The following is a 19,268-nucleotide window of genomic DNA, read 5'->3' on the forward strand; positions in this document are numbered from 1 at the left end:
CAGATCCAATTTTCCGGAATTCTTATGATTTTCAGATCCTAAATATTGCCTTAATTGTTTAATTTTCTTAATTCTTTAATTTCCTTGATTATTTAATTTTTAATTCTTCAACAATTGAAAAATAATACAAATTTTTGAAATTGTTAGACTTTACATGAGGAATTGATAGTTTAAGAAATTTCTAAAATTTTAAGAGCTTCAGGTAATTGCCGGAATTCCAAAAAATACAACTATTCTCCCAAATTACAACCTACACCAATTCACAAATTATACAATCTGTACAACGTAACAAAATAATTTAAAAATATTTAAAAAATAATTTAAATATGATTAAAAAATAATTAAAAAAATTTGAGAATTTTAAAAAATAATGTAAAAAAATTTTGACAGGTGTAAAATTAAAATTTTAACATTTGAGAGCCACATCATCCAGAATCCCATTGGGCCTCAATAATCCAATCATAACCAATTACTTTACAATCCTCTCAACACATAACATTACCATTTACTCATCAACTTTTCACATCTCATACGGTTCCTCGGGGATTCTCCAGTTCCTCGGTTGGTTCGTATGATTATTCGGGAAGATCGAGAAGGTGTTCAAGTTGTTCTTTTTCGAGTTCGGAGTCCATTGAAGATGTTAATCCCATCAAACCATCCAACTCCATCATCACCTAACATAAATCACTCAAACTAAGCTTAACTATACTATTATTTATACTATTGTATATATCTAAGTAGCTCCCTCTAGGGGTATATATAGTAAGATAGCTCCCTCTCGGGGTATATAGTTATGTAGCTCCCTCTCCCTTATATAGTTTGCTCCCTCTGGGGGTATATAGTTATGTAGCTCCCTCTAGGGGTATATAGTTAAGTAGTGGTTACTTCTTGTTTATATTTGTCTGTGATGTTATCTTGTGTGTTTGTTCTTGAGATGTTGAATTCGTTATGTTTGTGTTTGTGTAGTTTGCGTATGGCTCTTCGGAGTTTGAGTGCTGACATTGCGATGTTCTCCAGCGGATGATCCAGTAACATTTCACACGTTTTCATTATGTTTGAACTTGAAATCATCTCACACGTTACTCCAGAGTCACGCGACACCCTCACTCTATTCGTTAACATCTGTATCGCCCCCAGTAACTTATTATACTCCTTCTTCTCCTATTATTTATATTATTAACTATAGAAATTGTATAACTATATTAATTGTATATAGAAATTGAGAAAAGTATTGAGAATACTTTGGTGATGTGATTGTTGATGAGGTTTGCGAGTTTGAGGAACTCGTTGTATCGGTCAGTGTCAGCGGTTGATTTGGCTGGTTGGGTCGGCTTTGGAATGTCCACACTGTTCTCGGGGATGTTCACAGTGTTAACAATGTTAACCATGTTGATACTGTTGCCAGTGTTGACAGTGTTTGGTGACCTGTTATTGATAATTTTCTGCATTAGCTGGTTCAAATCACCGAGCCTCGCCATAGTCTCAGTTGGCTTCACAGGCCTCAAAGGCTCACTAAACACATACGGCTTACTCTCACACATCACACTCCTCAAACCCTGCAATACATTCTCCCATCCGGTCACATTGTTCACACTGTTCAACGTATTATTTGCTGTGTTCAAACTATTGTTTGCACTATTTACAGTGGTATTAGAATTGGTTTTGTGTGAGTTTATGGCGTTAGTGTGAGAATTGGATGTGACTTGTGATTTGTTTGAGGCTTGGGTTTTGGGTCGTTTATTGAGATTATTAAGTTTATTAGAGTTTTGTTTGGGATTGAGTTGGTTTTGGTTATTGAGTTGGTTTTGGTTATTGAGTTTGAGTTTGGGTTTGTTGAACTTGAGATGATATTTGCAGTATTCGCCTTGGTTGTGGATGTAGACAACATTCTTACACGACTCGCCCTTGACAGTTACAGCCTTACACTGCTCCAAACCGTCCAACTCACCAATCACCAACACGTCATCCAGCCTACATTACACAAGTAAACTAAGTAATATTTAGGCTAAAATAAAGCTATTTTAGGGGTAAAATAGAGATAAAATAAGCCTAAAATAAGGCTAAAATAGTACTAATTAAGGCCAAAAATGAGTAAAATTTAGGGTAAAATAACCCTAATTAAGCCCAAATTAAGTAAAAATAAAGCCTAAAATAACCACAAAATACGACTAAAATAAGGCTAAATAGTGGTAAAAAGAGGTAAAATAAAGGCAAAAATAAGATAAATAGTTGTGTACCTGTTGACATTGATGGCTTTGATATCGGCTTGGATGGTTTGTTGTTTGATGTCTGGGTTCAGAATAGCGCAGACGGTGCCTACGACTACGTTTTGGAGTTGTGCGCCGAGGTCACTTCGGATTAAAATCTTAATATTTGCTCCCTGGAGGTCTGAGCCGATCCACGTAGTGATAATATTCTTGTCAGCCACGCGTGCCGTACGGTTAGTCACTGTGAAAATAAGCGCCAAGTCAACGTTATTCGCCAGGCCCAGCAGCTTCCTACACTGCATCGTGTCCTTCGTATCCAACACATCACGCACCGAAGCAAACACCGTCGTACTATCCGACAATATCATCGATATGCTCTCCTCCTCAATTATCCACCTTCTAACCACAACATTATTAATCGAACAATTCATTAATTCAATCAATTTAGCTAATTTAAATAATTTAGTTAATTTAGTTAAGTTAATTTAGTTAAGTTAATTTAGTTAAGTTAATTAATGGTATGGGTGGAACTTGAGGATGAGATGTATGTTATTGGCGATGATGCCGTTGTTGTATAATCGTGTTTTCCCTAAGGGGCGTAATTTTACGGTCAAATTACCTTCATTTGCGGTCATTTTAAACTACTGGAAATGTGTAAATCAGCTCCATACCAATGTAAATCAGCTCCATACCAGTGGACAATTCAATAGTAAAAATTAAAATAAATAATTTTGTTAATGAAATATTTGATAAAGTTAAAATTACTTTACAATATGCAAGAGATTCCAGAAAACAACACACGTGACGGCGGTGTCCAGTAAATCACTGGATATACCACACCTTAACCTACCAAGTATGTCATGTAAAAGCGTAAATAAAAACACACAAGAAATTAAAATAATTAATATGAAAAATAAATAATAAATTTCAGTTCCTGATATTAGTCACCATTTAATTTAATTTCACGTCAAATTAATAAAATTCCGTAAAAAAAAATAAATTAATTTAAATTAAATATTTAGCCAGGGTGTAAATTATTTAGGCAGTATTCCAGCCGCAGTGTGACCAAACAGCTACAAACACGAATTTACGTTCTAAAATTAATTAATTAATTATTATAATTTTAAATTATTAATTTAATTTTTTTGAAGTTAATTTTTAAAATTGAGATTTTCAGATTCTTTTATCTTTATTGTGCAGAAATGTCAATTGTTTGATTGCTTTTTTCACTTTATTTTATCTTTTAGTAAAGTCAAATTTATCATTTTTAACAGTAAAATTTTACCCTTTATTTCACTCAATGCGCTCGTGTGTATTACTTTTAACCAACAAATTCATTTTTAATCGAAAATTTTATTTTTAGAATTTTAAATTCATTTTTAACTTTTAAATTCATTTTTGGGATTTTAAATTTTATTTTTTTCGTGTAAAATTTTTTGTCTCAATTTTCACTCAATTCTGTAAATTATCCTCCCTTACACATTTCTTACACATTTTTACACATTTGTTAAATTTTCAGTAAAAAATGATTTTAACGTAGTTTTACCAATTCCTAACACATTCTTACACTTTTTTACACATTTCTCAAATTTTTGTAAATTATTCCGAAACATTAATAAAATAATGAAAAAAAGGTAAATAATAGTATGGACAGGGATAATACTGTGTTGTTATCATTGCATGTGAGGAAATTAACCTTGAAGTCTTGGGTCACAAAGTACCTCGACTCCGTACCACTCAAACTCAAATGGCATCTCACAACTGATAACACTGAGTCGCACAGTTCACCCGATGTGTCTGGACTTCGAAACTGGGAGTCTGAAACATTTAAACTTGACGGGAACCAGGCCTTAAATGTCGATACTTTATTCCTCCTCGCTCAAACTTCCACAGACACTAACACTATAAATAGTATAAATAGTGTAAATAGTGTAAATAGTGTAAATAATGTTAACAGTGTAAATAGTGTAAAAGGGGTGAGATTAAGAAGTGTGAGATTGAGTGTGTCGCTGTGTATAGATAATAGTTCTAATGTGTTGGTTGGTGTGTCGAGTGAGAATTTACGGAATTTGAAGGTGAGTTCGAAGTTTAACCCTCTTTCATTTGAGCTGATGAGTGAGAATAATATTTTCGTGGGCTACGTTGACGTGTTTTACGTCTCACAACAGCGCTGGGTTAGAATTAACAAGGCATCACTGCCCATCAGTAATAAGGACACTGACTACAACACCTCGCCAGAGTCTAATATTAATACCGAAGATGACGATGATACTACTCTCTCGTGCTCCTCACACATCAACTCCGAGTTCTCCCACTCCAATTCCTATTCTAACCACGGTGATAATTCTAACCACGGTGATAATTCTAAATCAGGTGATAATTCTAAATCAGGTGATAGTTCATCATGTTCTGGAGTTTGTGAGTATGTATTGATATTTTGGAATTCGGCGAAAACGTGTTTTGTGCGTGGTAATGTGAGTGATATTCAGTTGCAGTTGCTGCGGATGTTTATCAAAACCTGTTTAATTGACGGGGATTCGCCAAATTCACAAATACCTTTTGAACTTGAAGATATTAAACCCGATCATCCCTTTGACATTATTCACAAATTTGACACCCTAGCCGTCAAGAAAATCTCACACAAACACGCCAAACAGATTTTCAACACTCATGAATCCACGCCCACATCCAATGACATTGGTGACAGAGATAATAGTGTTTACAGGGTTGACACTGAGGACAGAGTTGAAAGTGTGGATAGTAGTAATTTTGAGATAGTGCATAGTGGTAGGGTGTATAGTGGTTCTGTGCCGGCGACTGAGCGTTTGGTGAGAAACGTTGACATGAATGACCCGGCGTCGTTTTATAATTTCATTTCACGGCAGAATAAACAATTTCAAACTCTCATCACCAAACGACTTTTATCTCCCAATTCCTCCACCAACACAAGCTCTCTCATTGATACACTAACTCCAAATACTAGTCACACAGTTAACAAAAGTCACACATTAAAAGGTAACACATTAAAAGGTAACACATTAAAAGGTAATAGGGTAGAAAATGTGAAGAGTAAGAATGAGGAGGTGAAATATAATGCGTTACCGCAGTATGTGAAATCGATAGATACTGTGGCATCACTGAATGACATAACGCATAAAACTATTAACACAATGACCACAGGGCTGGTGTCGTATAGGAATCAAAGTCAAGCCATAGACGAAGAAGCCTTAACCATTACCACACTTTACACACATTCCTATCCCAACCAGACTAATACTTTGCACAGCCTGGCAGATCCCGTGGAACACATCAGTGTGGATCAACATCTGGAACAACATGATCTGGGCCATCCTGGTGTATCACAGGATACGCCAGAAATACCACAGCCAGAAAATGCTAATGCAATAGAAAATGTGTTGGAGGAGTCAAATATTACCCTAAAGGCCGATTGCCCTGAGATAAAGGCTGAAGTGCATGCCTTGACTTCTAAAAGCTCAATTACGGTCTATAGTATCTACAGCCCCAAGGATTATCTTGATAACTTCTCCGATCTCACAAGCTCATCCCAACTCTCCAGCTCATTCACCTCCATCACCAACTCACCCACCAATCATTCTATCAACGTCAACCATGACACTGTCAACCATAACATTGTTGACCATGCTGACACTGTAGGTATGGTGAACACAGTTGGTAAGGATATCTCAGTTGGTAAGGTGAACAAGGTAAGTATGAGTAAGATGAGTAGAATTGATAATTATTTGAACCATGTGGAGAATGCGTATTATAGTCCTGATCCGGAGTATGATTCCGTGAATATATTATCAAATTACGCCTGTGGAGTTAAGTTGGAGGTTAATAGAGCACTATTTTGTGAGAACACTCTGCTCACATTTGAGACTATAACTAAGGATTTACAGACGATTGGCGAGTTAAAATCCAGCGCTGATCCTGAGCTGGGCTCATTTGACAGTCTTTTAATCTTCAAGGCTTTGAGGGATGCTCAGGTCCTAAAGGTCCAAGGCCAGACATTACCAACCTCGGCGTATCTCAGATTTTTCCTAAAGTACCTCCGGTGTTATAATATGAAACGTGTGCCAATTGTGGTTTACTTGCAGATTATTACGTTTAAGCAGTTGGAGACTATGAAGAGACTTTGCAGCAGTTCTGACGATATTCTGCAGTTTATTAACATTGCGCTTGAGGCTTTAATTTATGAACTTCAAGTCTCCACTAACCTCTACAAACAGCCGGAAAATGAGTTTTTATCCAACTTCAGCCAGCTCAATAAATTTCCAGATTTCTATGACGAGTCTAGCGTGCTCTCGGGTGACCAATTTGAGATTTTTGAGAGCATTTTAGACGAAATGAGTAAAGATGTGAAGATGGTAAATACTCGAAATCTTGTCTACATTTCAAGGCTAAATTCTCCTCCCGTAAAGTCTCGAGGTTGCATCTTCAGACTCGCACCGCTTAAAATTGTTCTCTATCGCACCTTCTGTGGGCGCAGGAAACTCATCTCAAACGGACACATAATCAAAATTTAATCTATTTATTATATATTAATATTAGATTATTGCTGCGTCTGGTTAGTGTTATTGATCTTGTTGAAGTTGATACTTTAGAGAAGGTTTAGAGTGGAACTTCACGGTAATTATCTTTTTTGTTTTAAAGAAATAAGTGAATGATAAGGGTTTCTGGTCTCCTTCAGTGTATTTCCACACGACTCTGTTATTATGTCTAAGTTCAGTACAAATTATGTCATCGTTAACTACGTATCTAAATCCAGTTGTTTCAAATGTCTGAACTCTGTACTCTAGAGGATTGAGTTTTACAGTTTCTCCTTGTTGATTAGTTTTGTGTAGAGTAATTTCAGGAGGAATTTCGATGGTTTTTACAATAGAATTAAAATTTTTTACGATAGAATTTCCATTTTTTAGAATAGAATTTCGTAATTTCAGCTTGGTAAAAGCAATTTTATCCTCGAAAATAACCTCGATCCTCCCTGTTGTTTGACTATAAACGACATAGAGTGGGTTTTCTTTAGTTCTACAACTCCAAATTACTTTCTCACCGAATTTAACAAGAGTACAAGTTTCAGTTCTGAGAGTGTAAATAAACCCAACACATCCTTGCAAAAACAACTGTACAGTATAATCATCAGGACTGAGCGGTGTAGTGTTTCCCATAGCATCTTGAGTGAGTAGTGTTATCGGAGGCATCTCATAGTGTTCAGTAGTAAACTCAGCTCCTTCCGTATGGTAAACAGTAAATTTGCCCTCAAAAAAAAGTGTTAAACGGGTACACCCGTGGGAATAACACACAATACGCTTGGGAGAGGGTTGGCCTGAATCACGCCTCCAAATGATCTCCTCATAGTACTTGATAAGGTCAATCCTTTCCCAAGAGTTAGGCTCATTTTGATAGTCAAGCGTGTATGTATTATTAACACTGTTCGATTTCTTCAGGCTGGGGATGTAAATTGGTATGAATCCGCCCATATCCGCAGCGTAATGTCTTAAATACCAAGGCTTTTGAGTAATGCCATTCCATTCATTATTAACTTTTGTGAACTTGGTTAGGACGCTAGTGTCTATCAATACACTGCCGTCAGCCACACTGTACACCAAAGTCTTGACGAAGTTTTTTCTTACAATACTGAGATTCACCAAGGTCTCAAACCCGAACTTTACCATCACACACTCTACACCCTCGTTTATTCTAAATACCAATTGTATTCCTCCAACAGTACTAAGGTGAATAGTATATTGGTCACCGGATAGTTGTTCAAACTTGCGAAGCGTAACTCTGTAGTACAGTGTTATCGGAGGAATCTCATACTCTTTCTTAGTCCACTTACCATCTTCTAGTTTATACACAGTGAATTTAGTTTCTGTTCCCAAAACAATAATCTTATCCTTTTTGTACAAGTCAATTGATTTAAGAAGTTGGTCTCCTGAGATATCACCGAGAAAACTCTCACTCAGAAACTCTATATTGAGCTTATAATTACGATTATCACCATTTGCAGTCATATTATACCCATTACACAGTATAATATTATGCCAGTTTTCCCGAAACAGTCTTAGTATGTTCCAGTCACTCTTTCCCAGTACGTCAATTCTAATAACAATATTAGGTAAATTATAACTTTCTAATGTCATTTCTTGACTTATTGAACAATTTTCAGATTGCTGCTCTATAGGCTCAATCCTGGGTGGTTCAGTTTCCTCAGGCTTCCTGAGGCTTGTGGAGCCACCGTCAACCTCCCCTATACCGGGCTCTATAACAGTTTTAGCCATTTTTGACTTCCTTTTACACACTCTTTTAGCCTCTCTAACTATTCTCTTACCCTTTTGAATTCTTCTCTTTAGAGACACGGGACGCTCAATTACACCAGCATCGACCTGAGGATTCTCCAAATCTAACCTCTCCATCCTCAATTTAGAGAACATAAGATACATCTGATTATATCTTAGGTGAAACGCTAAATATTTTGGAAATTCTTTAGCATTAGACGGCATTGTCCAGCATAATCTACCGTCAAACCAGACCTTCCTACACTTAAACTTAAACTCAGTTATGACAATCAATTCATACAATTCTACGTCACACTGGAGGTAATTATAATCTCTGTCATCAATATCTGTGAAAAGTAATTTGGCAATGTCATATCTGAGGTGAGTGACACTGTACCATTGCTCGTGTAAACCATTTTTCCTTATTACAAATGGCTTACCATTTCTCAGGATGGCAAGAAATTGCGGATATCCAAACTGAATCACTTGCCAGTACATTTTTAACAATATTTTTACTAAACTTGGTGAGTGTCGTCAGGACACACCAACTTGACTGGCCAATCACATCCACGAGTAACAATACCAACTCATAGTAACATTTACACGAGTTAATTTAGTGTTAGAAGATGTAATTGATGGATAATTGAGTGAAATTATGAATAATGCAGGGAGTGCGTGGTGATGTGTCGGAGTCACCGGACCTACACACTCGGAAACATATTTTCAAACTATTAACAAACAATTTAACACATTAAAAAGCTCAACTTTTACCTTAACTTCCAATAACTTTAACAATTTTAAACCCATTTGATAGCGTAAAATTTATATTTCTGTGTGTAAAATGGAGTTGACGCAACTGATACTACTTCTTTTGTGTGTAAGTAAATAATTACTTTATTAATTATTATAACAGGTGATAGGCCGGGGATTTACGGTGGACAACGGGTTTCCGAACCCGAAACTGATGGAATATGAGCCTAACTTATCACCTGTGCCACTGGACGTAGCACTTGAAAATTCAACAAACGAGTTTGAACATTTGGACAGGGGAAACTCTGAGGAATACATAGCAAAGGATGGATTTGCCTTTTATATAATCCTACAAGTGCAAGCATTCGGCCCAAATCGTGAGTCCATTTACAGAGCCAATAACATTTTTGAATCTGTTACAAGGGTTATAAAGTACACATTCTGCCGTGAGATCACAGCTGTCTCACTATTCTTAGTCAACGGCAATTTCAAGAGATTTGAGAAAATTGATCAACAGTGGAAAGAAATTAAGAATCTAACAGTTGACATAAGTAATTACAAGAATGTTGACACGGCAAAATATGTTGTACAACGTTCACGCAGCCATGAACAAGGGGAAAATGGTCAAGAATTAGTAAAAAGATTCATTGATTTTAAAACTGTCACAGTACTTCTATTCAACAAAGTTATTGAAACCAATCCTGACACGGGTGTGGTTGAGGTAATTTGGGAAACTCAGGACACACTGTACACAGCGTTTGAAATCTCAGTGTGTACATATTCCAACATGAAATACTTTGCAATATTACATAAAAACTACAATTACACATTGTTTATCTGGGATACTAATGGTCAAAAATGGGAAAATATCACAGAATCAAGGCTAAATTTGAGGGAACTAAAATTCTATTTTGACGATGAAACTGACGTAAAATCTATAGAACAACTGAGTAAAAGTTATGTTGTGTATTTAAATCAGTTTAAATACGTAATTGACTTTCATTTTGATGAAAAACTGAGGGAAAGATTTGGGTACAGACTGGCTAGGAATTTGCAGTACAATCTTCTGGAAAATACTATCCAGATCCAGTTTGAAAGTGCGATAAAAGTAACTTTAGAGCCAAATATTAAACTTATTAAGCTCTGGAATAATAAATTCGAGCCTGTTGTCAGACGTGTGATCTCTGGTTTAATGAGCAGAAGACCATACCGCAAGACTCCAGAATACTTTGAATACGTTAATAATATTAATATCCTAAAGGATTCTGATGTTAATAAGGAATTTGTTGACACATCAGTTACTTTTCTACTACCCGTCTGCCAATCTGACAATGAAAGTGATACTTACACTGAGGAATCTACCGGAGCCACTGATCCTGAAAATGAGAAATCTGATCCAGACAGTCAGGAATCCGATCCACAAAATGAGGAATCAGATGACCAGATTGATGAATCGGATGAATATGTGGAGGAAAGTGATGGGCAGACGTGTGAGGAATCGGAAGGAATATCAAGTGAATCAGAAGATGACGGTGAACGGTCTATAGGCTTGGATATTACACAGAGAAAATCAAAAAGAGGCTTTGTATACCAAAAAACTGATCAATTCATAGAATTTATCTGCCGTTGCGGACATGGTATCGTAACTATCTTCGAATCCACTCCCAATAACACAGATAAAGCCGCTGATACCACAGATATTACTGCTGACACCACAGATAAAGCTGCCGATAGTAAGGATCAAAGCTCTAAGACTGGAGGTGAAAATCTCAAAACCGCAGAGGGAGCGACTGGTACTACGGATGAATCTTCTGGTACTGCAGGAGCATCAAGTTCTCCGGATGAAACGCTAAATGCCATAGATGAAGCGCTTGATTCTCTAGATGACAGTCTCAATACCATAGATGAAACACTTGTTTCTCTAGATGAACCTGTTAATACTATAGATGTGACAACTAATACCATAGATGAACCAGTTAATACTAGGGATAAAAAGCTTGGTTATCTGGATAAAAAGGGGAATTATTTGCTCAAAAAACGGAGTCTAAAGGATGAAAAAAAGGATTTTCTAGATAAAAAATGCAATTATCTAGATAAAGCCTCCAAGCCTCCATATAAAAAAGAAAATAGTCCAGACAAAACCTCTAATACAGCAAGTGAACCTCCTACTACTACGGATAATAAATCTACTACTGTTGACAAAACCGCTGCTACTACGGATAATAAACCTACTACTGTAGATAATAAACCTGATACCGTGGATAATAAGCCTAGTCCTAAGGCTAAAAAGCTTAAAACTGTGGATAAAAAGCTTGATGATGTGGATAAGAAGGTGATTTGGTCAACTATAAACTATGGCGATCCTGTGTTGAGAGTGGTAATATTTGAGGGTTCTGACACGAAATATCTTTTGGGCCAGAAGGATGATTATTCATTTCACTTCTTTACTTGGACGGCTGATTGTAGTTGGTCTGATATGACTGAGAAAAGGGTGAATTTGGACAACTTGAAGATGCTTGACAGGGATGGCCACGAGATTAGATATCCAAATATTATTGCTCATTTTACCAATTTTCAGCTATACATTAAGCCCAGTATTCCATGTCATAAGATAATGTATAAAAATCAGGAAGTCTGGGAATCTAAAGAGAAGGGCGTGTTATCAGACCTGTACGAAATATTAATTAAAGTACTTGAAAATGAAGTTACTTTGCACTTTAAGAACAATTTTGCCAAGAGATTCGATCTCTTCAATGACCAACTGGTCCTTTTCTCACAAGGAACTTCACTCTGTAAATATCACTAATCTCAACTCTCAACACTATACACATACTTACATACACAGTATATATTACACAGTATATATTATACAGTATATATACACAGTATATATCATATAGTATATATGGTATAGTATATCAAGTATGGTACATTATATATTGTATGGAATATATGATAAATGTGTAAAGTGTTAGTGGGTATTAATTTGTTCTATGGTGAAATTTTCGTCTGTGAATATCTTTGCGAATCTTTCATCCTCCAGTGCCGACTTCGCCATCATCGCCATCTCCCTCTCCTTCTTACTCATCTTCTACAATTCACAGTAACTCATGTAAATACTATACTATCTACTACTATATTATCTACAACTATATAATGTAAAATAGGATTGTGTAATCTATAATGGGAATGTGTAGTGTTACTGTTTGTGAGATTTGTGATTTGTTGAGTAATTTTTGTGCGAATTCTTGGTTAACTTTGACTGGTTTTTGTCTTATTGGGACTCTCATTTGTCTCTTTGACTCAATCCTCTCCTGCAACTTCTTACTCCTGTACTCCTCATAATCAAACTCATTCACACTCTAAACATCATTACACACTAGTACCACAAGTAAACTACGTATAACACAGTAGACTACGTAAATTAGCTAAGAAAATGTGTAATAGTATGATAGAGTTGAGAACTTTGAGTTTGTGGTAGAGTTTCGATTGTATGAAGAACCCGTGCATGTAATCTTTGACTAAGTTGGTTCCGATGAGGTCTGATGCTGAGAGTTCGTCGAGTTGTTCCTTGGTTACAAATACAAACTCGTCATAAATCTGCTGCTTCGGTATCACTCCCGTATTTGTTGCATTCGGCACCTCCATCTCCTCAGTTATATTCTCCAAAAATGTACACCATCTATACACAGAGTTATGTGTTATAAAGTGTCAATTGTATAACTATACAAGTGTATAAATTGTGTGAATATATAACTATATAACTTGGTTGACTGTGATAATACGTTGGAGCGGGTCCGATGTGTGGTATGAAGTAGGTCCCGACTCTGGTTTGATCTCCTACGATGAAGCAGATTCCGGTGTCTGGATAGAAGGAGAACCCGTTGATGTTAGTAAAAGTTTGCTTCTCATTTAAGCCTTCAATTGATGCGACAAACGCGCCAGTGTCCATCGAATGCACACGCACACTCCTACTATCACAAAAACCAATCAACGCATTCTCACCAATTTCTACATTACATTATGCAGTAATTTGCCCCGCAGGGGCTAAATAACATATCCAAACGGATAAATAGGGATAAATAGGGATAAATAGGAATTAGTAGGGGATAGTGGGATTAATAGGGGATAGAGGGATTAGGAAGATGAGTAACTGGAACCCGGGCGGGAGCAAGCACCGTAACGTACCAACAGAATAATGATTGATTGAGTTAATGAATTGTAGTGATTTGATTGTTAATTTGGAGATTGAATTGTATTCCCAAAGCGGCTTAGAATTTCTTATATCAAACAACTTCACACCACCAAACTCAGTACCAACCACCACCTTCAACCCATTCACAGAATAACCACAACACGTCACTCTATCACATTATCACACTATTTACTATTTACTCTATTAACTATTAACTGAGTAATAATATTAACTGAGTAAAAATATTAAATATGTAATGAGTGAGTACTGTTCATTGGTGTTTGTGAGATGTAGTGATGAGACTGGTGAGTTAGTGCGTAGGTCCCAGTTTTCTAAAACTCCGCAGCTACAAATGATGAGATAATATTACCAAACCCTCCGGCTGAGATTAGTGGCAGGATTGGATTCTCACACACACAGTTCAGCACTCCAGATTTCGACTCCAACGGCGCCTCAAACACTCCACGCTCCACATTCACCCTATACATTATTATATTTAACAATATCATAGTATTATCATGGGAATAATAATAGTATGGGAATAGTATGGAAATAATAATAGTATGGGAATAGTATGGAAATAATAATAGTATGGGAATAGTATGGAAATAATAATAGTATGGGAATAGTATGGAAATAGTGTTGGATATGGTGTTACTTGTAGATATGGTTGGAAGTGGTGGTGGTTATGACAGTGGCGTAATCTGATACATAAATCATATCCGTTCCCTCTCTAGGCACTCTTATCTACACAATCATCAACTCTAACTATTAACCATATTAACTATGTTAACTGTAAAAATGTGTAAATAAGACACGTTAGTGTGTAAATAAGACACAGAAATGTGTAAAATACTATAAAAAGTGTGTAAGAATGTGTAAAAATGTGTAAAATACTATAAAAAATGTGTAAAAAAGTACTTTATGGTGTGTACCGCCACGGTTATGAAATTCAATATATCTTTGATGGCATAGGAAGGCCAATTTAGTATAATCCGAGGCCAGGAAACAGGTTTTAATGACCTCATTGTCAATCCCACGACGGTGCTTCAAACATAACTCAACCGTATCATAAATTCCAATCTACACAATACACATCACCATCAACTCATTGTACTACTGTTAACTCATTGTACTACTGTTAACTCATTGTACTACTGTTAACTGTAGAACTGTGTAAATAAGGTATAAAAATGTGTGAGAGGTACTTGAGGGGGATAAGTTCCTGTGGCGATGATGTAGCGTAAATCGGGGGAAATGGTAACAGTGTTACAACATTGCGGAAACTCCAAATCATGAATCAACTCAATCCTATGCTCATATTCCACATCACCCCTAAAATTATCATCATTATCAAATTATTATTAAATTATTATTATTATTGTAAAATTGTAATTGTACTTGAGTTTGGATTTATTTTTTAAGGCTTCTAGAGCGAATTGCGGTATGGATTTACCAGAAGACAGCGAATACACCTGAAATACACAATTATAACTTTATAACTAAGTAAAAAATACCTTCAAACCATTAGAATTAAATGATCTCAACATTATCCCATTCTCAATATATTTCACATTATTTCACATTATTTCACAATATATTACAGAATAATTAATTATTTTACATAATTATTTAATTAAAATAAATAATTTAGGATAAATTTGGTAAATTTGGAGATGAATTTGGGTAATAAAAGTCAATGTGCGGTACTAAATAAGATCTTAAATTAAAAACCTTATTTAATTATTAATTTATTTATTTATAATAATTTTATATTAATTTTGTTATATTTTGTTATATTTTGTAATTTTCCAAATTTTTCAAAATTTTCACAATATCAACGTTATTCCATGTTAATTCCTTAATTACTGTGTTATTTTATTAACTACACTTGAGAATATTAAAAGTGTTAAGGCGGATGTCAGAGTTTGTTCATGACGAGGAAGGTTACTGCGGCATTACGTTTGAAGATTTGGCCGAGTTATGCCCAAATCTTCACGGCGCCGACTTGGATCTTCATACGACATCTCAATCCACAAACATACCCCCGAGATACCTCCTTCCTCCTCCCAACTCCACACCCTTCCTCCTGAACTTACACAGAATTGCTCTCAAATGTCTTGGAAATTTTAACCCTAGGGATAATTTTAACCCTAGGGAACTTGCTAATTCTAGGGATAACTTTAATCCTAAGGATAATTCTAATTCTAGGGAGAATTATAATCTTCGTGGGCGTCGTCTGTTCTGGTTGCATTTGCTGGGGGTTCACAGTGGGAGCACGTTTAAAGAGTTTGCTGATCAAATAATTTCGAGTAGAAACGAGTACTGGCAAAAGGTTAAGAAGTTTGACAGGAAAAACTCCATTCAAATCCAGCAGTTGGATCCTCAGATATTCCACCCTTTGGCTCCTGCGGAGACTAACCCCTGGTCCTTGAGTCAGAAATCCAAAGAGCTAATGGCTGAAATTTGGCAGGACATTCAGAGAACTTACCAGGAACGCGCACTGTTTCAGAGGGACTCAGTCAGAAAATCACTCCAGAGAATTCTCTTTGTCTGGAGCATGGAACATCACTACATATCCTACAAACAAGGAATGAACGAACTTCTCGCCATCATCTACATCACTTGCTACAGAGATCAGTACAATCCTCTACACAGTGTGGACACTCTTAATAGTGTGAAGAATGTGGATAGTGTAAATAGTGTACATAGTGTGGAAGAGGAGGAGAATGAGTTGGAGGACCTGTGTAAAAAGGTGTTTAGTGGAGTTGAGGAGGATGTTGAGTCAGATTCGTATGTGTTGTTTAATGCGTTGATGTGTAAGGAGTTGCAGATGTTATATGACGCCAACGCCGTGGACTATTTTTACACTAGCCCGGGTAAACTCAATCCCCTAATCAACAGATGTAATCATATCTACAATCTGCTCAAGGTATTCCTTTACGGTGCTTGCATCCCTCACACCATTTACTCATCTCCTTACCTTATCTTCTGGACTACTTATCTTTCTCCTCTTCTTAGTTATCTTCTCCTTAGTTTCTTAGTTATCTTCTTACCTTATCTCCTTACCTTATCTTCTCCTTAGTTTCTTAGTTATCTCCTGGAGTACTATTTTCCTGTATATTTATCCCTACGGGGTTTAAGTTCCCTGATTAACTACTATTAATATAGGAGTGTGACAACAAGTTGTATATGCACTTGAAGAGTTTGGACCTGGAGCCACATCTATTCCTGATGTAACTCTTTACTTTGTAAATTAATCTGTAGGAGATGGATTCGGTTATTGTTTAGTAGAGAATTTAACGTTAACGAGACTCTCAATCTCTGGGACTTTCTTCTCTCAGGTATACATTCACACTTTAGTGTTATTTCCACCATATTTACCCGTAATATGATTAGACTACTATTTTGAGCGGCTGAATCGTGAATCTGCGGGAACTGTCCCAGACAACAATTGCGTTTTTGATATCATCAACTACTTCTCCGTCACCATGATCATCTTCCTCAAATCATACCGTAACCCCTACTTACTCAGTTACCCACTCAGTCACTAGTTATTAATTAGTTATTATAGTTGTTATATAGTTATTGGTATATAGTAGTTAGAGAATTGTAGTGTTGGAGAGTGATTTGAATGGATGTTTGCGGAGGTTGTTTAAGTATCCGCCAATTGAGGATATCTCACTACTCACCACCAAGGCTCTAAATCTCAAATATCACAACATTAACACTATAGACAGTGCCAAAGATAGTGATAACACAGGTAACACCATAACTACTACTATACACTATTATACACAATATACATAGTAATATACAATAATATACATAGTAATATACAATAATATACATAGTAATATGAGAATATATGCCTAAGAGTACTGCTATACTGCAGCTAATACTATAGTCATACTGTAGACAGTATTCTAGCTAATACTATATTCTTAACTATACTATACCTAATATCCTTAACTACCTAATACTATACTATAGTAAATACTATACTATACTATTTACTATACTTTACCTATTACTATACTATAGTAAATACTATACCTAAAGCTTAACTATATTATATACTACTAATACTTTATACCTATACTATACCTAGTACTATACCATAGATAATACCTAAACCCAGACAGCTAATACCTAATCCCTAATACTATACCTATTACTCTACTATAGTAAATACTATACTCTTAAGTATACTATAGTAAATACTCTACCTAATATCCTTAACTACTTATTACTCTATATAGTATTCTAGATAATACTACACCTTTACAGTAGATACTACTCTAGTCCTTACTCTAGCCAGGAATCACCCAGTGTTCTAGACAATACTATACCCATAACTATAATCAGTACTACACCTAAATCCTTAACTACCTAATAATATACCTAATAATATGCCCTGTAATCTAGCTAATATCCTTAACTACCTATTACTATACCCAGTACTCATTACTATAGATAATACTATAGTTAATACTATATAATAGTATATATAATAGTATAGATAATACTATAGCTAATACTGTGGATATTGCTAATGTTAAATGAGTAGTTGGCTTGGGGTTGGATGAGTTTGTGGATGTGTACGAGTTTGACCAGGCTGAGGGGTACAGCTCCAGTACCAGTGACGAGTCACCGAAATCCGTGGTAATAAAACTCTTAGACGACTCCACGGTCGTTGAGACGCCAAACAGCTCAGAGTCTGAAACCTTCACCTCCAATCTCACACGCCAACAACTAGGAACACAACTACATCACATCGCAACACAATTACAACGAATACAAAAAAGGTAATATCACGAATGTGTAAATTATTGTAGAGACTCATCGGGAGAAGAAATAAATAACATACGATTACAATTACTAAAAATCATCTCAGACTTTAATCTCACCAATTAATTTATTTTTACACATTTTGACAAATATTTAATATTTTTATTTTGTCAAATATTTAATATATTTCCAACTATTTAATATTATATTGTGCCGGCAGTGTTAAATTGTGTAGTTCAAATTGTATAGTTGAAATTCTGTAGATGAAAATTTTACGAGAGAAATAAGTAATTTAGGGTAAAAATGTTAGATGTTAATTCTGTGTAAATTTGTGGAATTGCTGTTGTTTTTTGTGTTTATTGGAATTTTTGCTGAAACTTCTGAATTCTCCCTTGACAAGTCAGAATTAGACTTGAAATTATCTCTGAGAATATTAAAGGCTGGGAATCTTGACTCGGAACCCGTAAAACGAGGCACCAAAATCCAACTCAAAATCAAGTCATTCTCACCTCAACTCAACCCCCAAATCACTTCCGAAATCACACAAACATTCATCGTATCCACTGTTAAACCACATTTTACCACTCTTAAACCTTATTTTACCACCTTAATTACACATTTTCCCATTCTAATCACACAGTTATTGAGTTATTTATTGAGTTATTGAGTTATTTATTGAGTTATTGAGTTATTTATTGAGTTATTGAGTTATTTATTGAGTTATTGAGTTATTTAGTTGGTTAATAGTGTTAATGTTTGATAGGTTGGAGAGCATAGTATAGAGCCGTTGAATGAGGCGTTGTTGGACATGAGAATAGGTGAAATACGGTAAAAAATACTTACTGAACTTTGTTATTCAGGAGACTTGGAGTTCCAATCGCTTCTTACGGGAAAATTTTCTATGAATTCGCACTTCTCAATACCATCCCACATCAGGAATTTTAACACACAATTACATTTCTAAGGTATTTTCACTATTTTTTACTATTTTTTGGTATTTTTTAGTATTTTCTGCTAGTTCTAGCA

The 19,268-nt window shown here is 35.6% G+C and overlaps 7 protein-coding genes across 7 annotated transcripts; 4 read left to right on the plus strand and 3 right to left on the minus strand.

Annotated features, from left to right (window-relative positions):
- Nucleotides 1-419: 419 nt before the first annotated feature.
- TpMuguga_04g00244 (Primase zinc finger family protein) lies at nt 420-3,099 on the minus strand. Its single transcript, XM_061305947.1, has 6 exons — nt 2,827-3,099; nt 2,739-2,796; nt 2,238-2,606; nt 1,242-1,971; nt 886-1,161; nt 420-674 (listed from the first exon to the last, which is right to left on the minus strand). Exons 1-6 carry the CDS (start codon nt 2,840-2,842, stop codon nt 576-578), a joined length of 1,548 nt encoding a protein of 515 aa, XP_061161114.1. The 5' UTR covers nt 2,843-3,099; the 3' UTR covers nt 420-575.
- Nucleotides 3,100-3,638: 539 nt separating this feature from the next.
- Nucleotides 3,639-6,769, plus strand: TpMuguga_04g00245 (uncharacterized protein). The gene has a single exon (XM_061305948.1). The coding sequence runs from the start codon at nt 3,854-3,856 to the stop codon at nt 6,752-6,754; it is 2,901 nt and encodes a 966-aa protein (XP_061161115.1). The 5' UTR covers nt 3,639-3,853; the 3' UTR covers nt 6,755-6,769.
- Nucleotides 6,770-6,802: 33 nt separating this feature from the next.
- TpMuguga_04g00246 (uncharacterized protein) lies at nt 6,803-9,004 on the minus strand (the record flags this gene model as incomplete). Its single annotated transcript, XM_758788.1, has 1 exon — nt 6,803-9,004. One exon carries the CDS (start codon nt 9,002-9,004, stop codon nt 6,803-6,805), a length of 2,202 nt encoding a protein of 733 aa, XP_763881.1.
- A 466-nt stretch (nt 9,005-9,470) lies between these two features.
- TpMuguga_04g00247 (uncharacterized protein) lies at nt 9,471-12,062 on the plus strand (the record flags this gene model as incomplete). The annotated part of the gene is made up of 1 exon (XM_758789.1): nt 9,471-12,062. One exon carries the CDS (start codon nt 9,471-9,473, stop codon nt 12,060-12,062), a length of 2,592 nt encoding a protein of 863 aa, XP_763882.1.
- Nucleotides 12,063-12,158: 96 nt separating this feature from the next.
- nol10 (Nucleolar protein 10) lies at nt 12,159-15,132 on the minus strand. The gene is made up of 12 exons (XM_061305949.1): nt 14,969-15,132; nt 14,853-14,926; nt 14,660-14,786; nt 14,373-14,534; nt 14,110-14,198; nt 13,827-13,931; nt 13,720-13,797; nt 13,445-13,620; nt 13,042-13,267; nt 12,722-12,938; nt 12,460-12,618; nt 12,159-12,347 (listed from the first exon to the last, which is right to left on the minus strand). Exons 1-12 carry the CDS (start codon nt 14,999-15,001, stop codon nt 12,228-12,230), a joined length of 1,566 nt encoding a protein of 521 aa, XP_061161116.1. The 5' UTR covers nt 15,002-15,132; the 3' UTR covers nt 12,159-12,227.
- A 70-nt stretch (nt 15,133-15,202) lies between these two features.
- Nucleotides 15,203-18,384, plus strand: TBC1D5 (Rab-GTPase-TBC domain protein). The gene is made up of 7 exons (XM_758792.2): nt 15,203-16,383; nt 16,623-16,687; nt 16,719-16,795; nt 16,851-16,967; nt 17,068-17,214; nt 18,022-18,259; nt 18,290-18,384. Exons 1-7 carry the CDS (start codon nt 15,370-15,372, stop codon nt 18,366-18,368), a joined length of 1,737 nt encoding a protein of 578 aa, XP_763885.2. The 5' UTR covers nt 15,203-15,369; the 3' UTR covers nt 18,369-18,384.
- Nucleotides 18,385-18,472: 88 nt separating this feature from the next.
- Nucleotides 18,473-19,187, plus strand: TpMuguga_04g02470 (uncharacterized protein; the record flags this gene model as incomplete). Its single annotated transcript, XM_061306179.1, has 3 exons — nt 18,473-18,798; nt 19,006-19,070; nt 19,103-19,187. Exons 1-3 carry the CDS (start codon nt 18,553-18,555, stop codon nt 19,185-19,187), a joined length of 396 nt encoding a protein of 131 aa, XP_061161841.1. The 5' UTR covers nt 18,473-18,552.
- Nucleotides 19,188-19,268: the final 81 nt, after the last annotated feature.

Source organism: Theileria parva (assembly GCF_000165365.1).
Source record: "Theileria parva strain Muguga chromosome 4 map unlocalized ctg_529, whole genome shotgun sequence".
NCBI classification, from domain to species: domain Eukaryota; phylum Apicomplexa; class Aconoidasida; order Piroplasmida; family Theileriidae; genus Theileria; species Theileria parva.

What these genes read in the sequence shown, in the direction of transcription:
- TpMuguga_04g00244 (XM_061305947.1), bottom strand. An exon ending in AAAGCCATCAATGTCAACAG is followed by an intron (nt 1,972 to 2,237) that starts GTACACAACTAT and finishes TGTGTAATGTAG; the next exon opens with GCTGGATGACGTGTTGGTGA. An exon ending in TCAACAATCACATCACCAAA is followed by an intron (nt 1,162 to 1,241) that starts GTATTCTCAATA and finishes TATAAATAATAG; the next exon opens with GAGAAGAAGGAGTATAATAA.
- TpMuguga_04g00245 (XM_061305948.1), top strand. Translation starts at nt 3,854, where the DNA reads ATGGACAGGGATAATACTGTGTTGTTATCATTGCATGTGAGGAAATTA.
- nol10 (XM_061305949.1), bottom strand. Translation starts at nt 15,001, where the DNA reads ATGTTGAGATCATTTAATTCTAATGGTTTGAAG. An exon ending in GTGGCGGTACACACCATAAA is followed by an intron (nt 14,199 to 14,372) that starts GTACTTTTTTAC and finishes ATGATTGTGTAG; the next exon opens with ATAAGAGTGCCTAGAGAGGG. An exon ending in ACTTCCAACCATATCTACAA is followed by an intron (nt 13,932 to 14,109) that starts GTAACACCATAT and finishes AATAATGTATAG; the next exon opens with GGTGAATGTGGAGCGTGGAG.
- TBC1D5 (XM_758792.2), top strand. Translation starts at nt 15,370, where the DNA reads ATGTCAGAGTTTGTTCATGACGAGGAAGGTTACTGCGGCATTACGTTT. An exon ending in ATATCTACAATCTGCTCAAG is followed by an intron (nt 16,384 to 16,622) that starts GTATTCCTTTAC and finishes CTATTAATATAG; the next exon opens with GAGTGTGACAACAAGTTGTA. An exon ending in CTGGGACTTTCTTCTCTCAG is followed by an intron (nt 16,796 to 16,850) that starts GTATACATTCAC and finishes TAATATGATTAG; the next exon opens with ACTACTATTTTGAGCGGCTG.